Below are 5234 nucleotides of genomic sequence, written 5' to 3'. Positions count from 1 at the left end.
TATATATGTTTCTTTTCATTTATCTTTATTCGTTTCTCTTTACAACTGTGATGAGAGAAATATATTATTTAAGCTTAACTTGGTCTTTTGTTGTCATTCATACCCAAGGCAGTTTAACCCCAGGTGACACCTGAAATGCGTTTCCTATGTTGGATTTGAACCTCTGCCCTCAGTGTGATGAGGAAATACTTCACCAAACCAGTCTACACCATCTGCCATACCTAAAGTAGATCTGGGCTAAACAAGAAAATATGGTGGTAAAGGCCCGATGTATGCCCAGAAAGTACAACATTTGAGCATTTGTTAACAAGAACTACTTGCAGTTTGCTTTTTGAGTTGTGCCACACTGTAGAACCGGTACTCATCAGTCCAATTTCATCACAATTGTGGGAAGTAAGCCAGAGCCAGACAATCAAATGTTTGATGTCATGAGCAAAGACAGTCCAGATGGTCATCATTGAGATCACCCATTGATACAAACTTTATAGGTGTGTAACTCAGTTAAACACCATCGACCAGACTAAACTTTGACATTTGGCCTTGAGAAGTAAATCTGTTTTCATGCAATATAATATGGTGCTCTCATCCTCAGATGTTGATGGTCTTTGCTCAGGCTTTAAACCATACATATTTCTGGCCTACTTACAGCCACATTGAAACTGTAAGTCTATGATTTGGATAATGCCACACTGTATTGGAGGTGTATGCCTGTCTGGAGACGGCAAACCAGTGTTGAACATGATGAACACCAAGTGACACTGGAGCAGGTGACATGCAATCAACCAAGTCATTGTATCCATTTAGTCAGCTTATTCACTAATCCTATATTGCTGGGGATGTTTTCTTTCCCAGAATCCCAGCAGAGTAATAAGTATATATAAGCATATCATCAGATATATCATGGTACAGAGATTATTAACTTTTGAAATCTGTAACAACACTGACAACACAGTTTTCGGAATTCATTTCCTATATTTCTATTATTTCTGTAACATGCACACACACATGCATGCACACACATTAAAGTGTAGTTGCTGCAGAGCACAAAGAACTAGCCGTAATTTAAGTCTGTATTTGGAAGACTTTCATCTGTGTTGTGATCGAGATCTAGGTGGGGTTTAAGGGACTTTTATACCCTGAGAGGTTACTGCATGTATCATGTTTTACTGTCTCTGTGAAAAATGGACATAGTATGAAAACACTTTTCATGGATGAGTGAGTGGAGAAAAATGCTATTTTATAATGCAGTTTATAATATCAGACAAATGATATCAGTGATAGCAGGCACAGTAATATGTGTGGGATATTGCTAAAGTAACTTGAGATCATATACCTGCTGGCTTAGTTCTTAGCTAGTGATTCTATTTTGGCTCCTGCCATTGATATGTATTACACCACTTATGGTGTCATACAGTGGCCTACAATAGTGATGAGCTTCACGTGTATTGTGAGAGATGCCCTAGAAATGAATCTAGAAACATATTCCAGGCGATCGGATTCGAACCCCTTGTGTTAGGTTTTCTCTAGTCTGCAATGGGATTGCAGTAACATATGACCATTATGGTGGTGACTTGAGTTCGGGTTTAGTTGCTTCTAGCAATATTCCATCACTGATGACTACTGGGGTTTACAGCAATGCTTCCTCCAGGAGGCAGATAAGGCCCTGAACAGGATGGTGGTTTTACAGGACTACAGTATCACATCACGTCGTCTCCATAATAATAGAGTGCGTGAGTGAATAAGGTTTTACTCTGCTTTTAGCAATATCATGGTGGGGGACACCAGAAATGTGCTTCACACATTGTACCCTTGTGGAGAATGAAACCCAGGTTTTCCGCATGACCAGCAAATGCTTTAAAACTAAGCTGCCCCTCGTCTTCAAATAAATGCAAAACAATAAGGTGATTTTAAGTGACACACATCTGTTTGTTTGACATGTCATGATGATGAAATATATTTTTCACTCAGTCACAACGTAGAACAAACAACAATCTGGATGGGTTCCATCAGGGATACTCTACAACCACCTCTATATAGGCTCCCTGGTTCCATTAACAAGAGGAGCAACACCCTGCCTCACAACCACCCAAGCATCCTTCGGTTCATTAGGTAATCCTGGGCATCAAGAAGCCCGAGTCAGCAAAGATAGCACAGCTGGATGTTGGATCTGTTGTACGCCTCAGAAATCGCATGTATATCATGACGAGGACAGACCCACCAGACTCTGGGACCAAGGTCAAGCTGACCACATCTGTGGACCAAGTCTGGACGCTGCTAGATATCTAGCCAGAGATCTAAACTTAGTATATGGTGTAAACCAAGAGTGGTATTTCATTAATGAAATGATTTGCGAAACAGTATATATGTGACCAAAGTATTGAAGTCATACATGTATGAAGTACTGAAGACACAGGGAAACCCATGGGTGCTGAAACACCCAGCACCATGTTTGACTGCCAGAAGCTGTGTAGAAAGTCTGTGTTCCACACGCACTCTGTTGTTGTATTTGGGCGTTTTGCAGTGTTTTTGAAAATGTTTTATTTCTACTCTAAGAATATTGAATCAGCTGCTTCTCTGCATGTTCCAACACGTTTAAAGTGCCCTGAGAGCAAAAAAAGTTGCATGTACCTTATGGTATTAATGACTCCAACAGTGTAACTTTGTATATGATTATCAAATTTTAGGGTGTTCCCATACTTTTTGTTTGTAATATATTTATACCTGTTTCTTGAATAAATAAACGGGGTTCATGCATCACAAAAATGTCGCTGCAAACGATGTAGTCACACTTATTTGTGTGACTTTAGTTCATGTGCATGCTGAAGAAAATAGCAATTTGGTCAGAGATTCATCAGTTTAGTTTCGTGAGAGCCTGACAGGAGCAATAGAAGCGTAAGTCTCGAACCAAAGGCGGGAGGGTTGGCAGGCGTGCACGTTCTTGCAGTTTTCAGAAAGAGGCAAGTGATGACGAATGCTCTCAGACATTTGCATTTAAGTGAAACCCACTTCAAAGATGTGGTGCAGAAAAACTAGGACCCAAAACAGAGCGATCGGGGATTCGAACCCATTATCATAGGTTTCTGCGAGTTCAAGGGCTGAAGCTGTGCCATCAACGACAAAACTATACACGTCATGGAAAATGTTCGTGTGAATGTTTATTTATACGCCGCATTCAGCAATATTCCAGCTGAATGACGACTGGTTTGAATGAGTAAAGGAGTATGGATATACGCCACTTTTAGCAATATTACGGTGGGGGACACAACGACAGGGCCATAGGTAGGGCACAGGACAGCTGCCGCCCCCTTGTACATATGTAACTATGTGACAGTGTGTCGGCTTTTTGCATAAGTTCTCAAACCCATTCGTGAACCATTCGTCTTATTCTCGCATCAACTCGGACCATTTACAAGTGTATTTTTCAGCAGCAGTATTTTAAATCATAGTTTACAGATACACATTTGTCAATGCAAGAACAAATTTAAGTGTCTAGTTTAGTTGTCAAAACCTTTCAGAGTTCTTATATGCGTCTCTTCTGTCAGCGTTTGTTGTTACATCTAAATTAAAAGAGCCACCTTTAATAGTAAAACATTTACAATTAGAATTTTCGGGATTCGGAACAATTAAACATGAGAGTTCATCCTTGACAACAGACAAGCTGTATTCTTTTCTACACCACGCATGACTGTACATGGAAATGACTCATAAACTACACTTTAACACTTAAGTAAGGGACAAGGGACAGATTTCACTTAAGACTGTTAGTCACTATTTGATTCAGGTTTTAAATCCCAAATTTACTGATTAATTCAGTTCAGTTCACACATGATCATACTTGCATAGTAGACTCTATATTCTATTTTACAGATTTCTCTTGTGAGACTTGAGTTTGGAGTTGAAGACTCTAGTATAACCTTGAGTTGGTGCAAGAGAGAAAAACTGTGAAGGTAACTACATGAACTGATTTAGGCATTGGTGTTAGACATTGCCCCTCTCAAAAATCCACACATGTATAGAAATAGAATGGTACTTTTTTGCTGCTTCAGAAATTTGTGTTACATTAACAGAATTACTGACACACCAGAGAGATACAAATACATAACATAACATATCATATATGGACACATCAACATTCATTAGAAGATATAATGAAATAAAATGTATTATGGTTTCATAAAGGTCTCTTTACGGCTAGATTTCAGAATACTGACACCTTCTGCCATCATTCAAAGCAAGGGAGTTAACGTTTGGTTGGGGTTAGGGTTAGGGTTTGGTTTCGAGTTTGTGTAAGGTTCAGGGCTAGGGGTGATGTAACACTAGGTATCGAGTGCTCTATAACTGTAACCTCTTTTCTAATAACTTGTACTTGGAAATGCATCTGAAATATACTTCAGAACCACAAGATGTTGTGTCCCAACGAGAGTTGGGTGAGCCTGGATGACTTTCAGCCTCGCTGTACCTGTCTCTACCCCCACACAACTTGGACCGATGCAGCCATCCCCTCTAACAACAATAGGCCCATCAGCCCCACTAGTCCTACCTCTAGATCATCCATGTTTGACACTAACAGACCAGACAGCCCCATCAGCAAGTATCTAGAAAAACAGGAATCCTTCTTTTATCCTGAATGTCCCAGATTTAATTCATATTTTGACACTGATGATGTAACATCAAAATTTTTATCAGGCACTCCACATAACTGGTCTGTGAGCCCCAGTGATAAGTCTCTCCCAGCCAGCACCAGCTCCAGCCTGACCAGCATGAGCTCCACCAGTCTTACAGACCCCTTCCCCAGCTCTTCTACCCTTTTCCAGAATTCGGAAGAATTCTACAGTGACCTACTTCCCTCCCCATCTTCCAGCACCACCTCACTGAACTATGGCTCCACACCTAGCAGATCCTTGGAGTCAGACATGTCAGGTTTGCCAGATGACATCAACCTCTCCGATATAGTTTCTAAAGACATCTGGTTCAGTAACACCTGTGACCTTTTTCAGGATGGACCACTACTTAACTCAAGCTCCATGTCTCTTCCTGTCAGCCCAGTGAGCAGCTTCACTAATCTGAGTGAGTGCAATGTGTCCTGCAGTTTGACCAGCCTGGGCCACCAAGGAGTGTCATTTCCAGTCCCCAGCCAGAGACCTGGACCCCTGAACAAGATGGTGGATAGGAAGAGAAAGAGAGATGAGGATGATGAGGTAGAGGTGAAGGTTTGTAAGAGGGCCAGGCTATAA

The 5234-nt window shown here is 40.9% G+C and overlaps 1 protein-coding gene across 1 annotated transcript; it reads left to right on the top strand.

The window, feature by feature from the left end:
* The first annotated feature begins 4403 nt into the window (after positions 1–4403).
* LOC137276964 (uncharacterized) lies at positions 4404–5234 on the top strand. Its single transcript, XM_067808616.1, has one exon. It carries the CDS (start codon positions 4404–4406, stop codon positions 5232–5234), a length of 831 nt encoding a protein of 276 aa, XP_067664717.1.

Source organism: Haliotis asinina, chromosome 3 (genome assembly GCF_037392515.1).
Source record: "Haliotis asinina isolate JCU_RB_2024 chromosome 3, JCU_Hal_asi_v2, whole genome shotgun sequence".
In the NCBI taxonomy this organism is placed as follows: Eukaryota; Metazoa; Mollusca; class Gastropoda; order Lepetellida; family Haliotidae; genus Haliotis; species Haliotis asinina.
Note: the sequence above shows the minus strand (reverse complement) of the source record. Positions and strands in the feature narration are given on the sequence as shown.

Excerpts from the sequence above, each read along its gene's own strand:
- LOC137276964 (XM_067808616.1), top strand. The coding sequence starts at position 4,404 with ATGTTGTGTCCCAACGAGAGTTGGGTGAGCCTGGATGACTTTCAGCCT.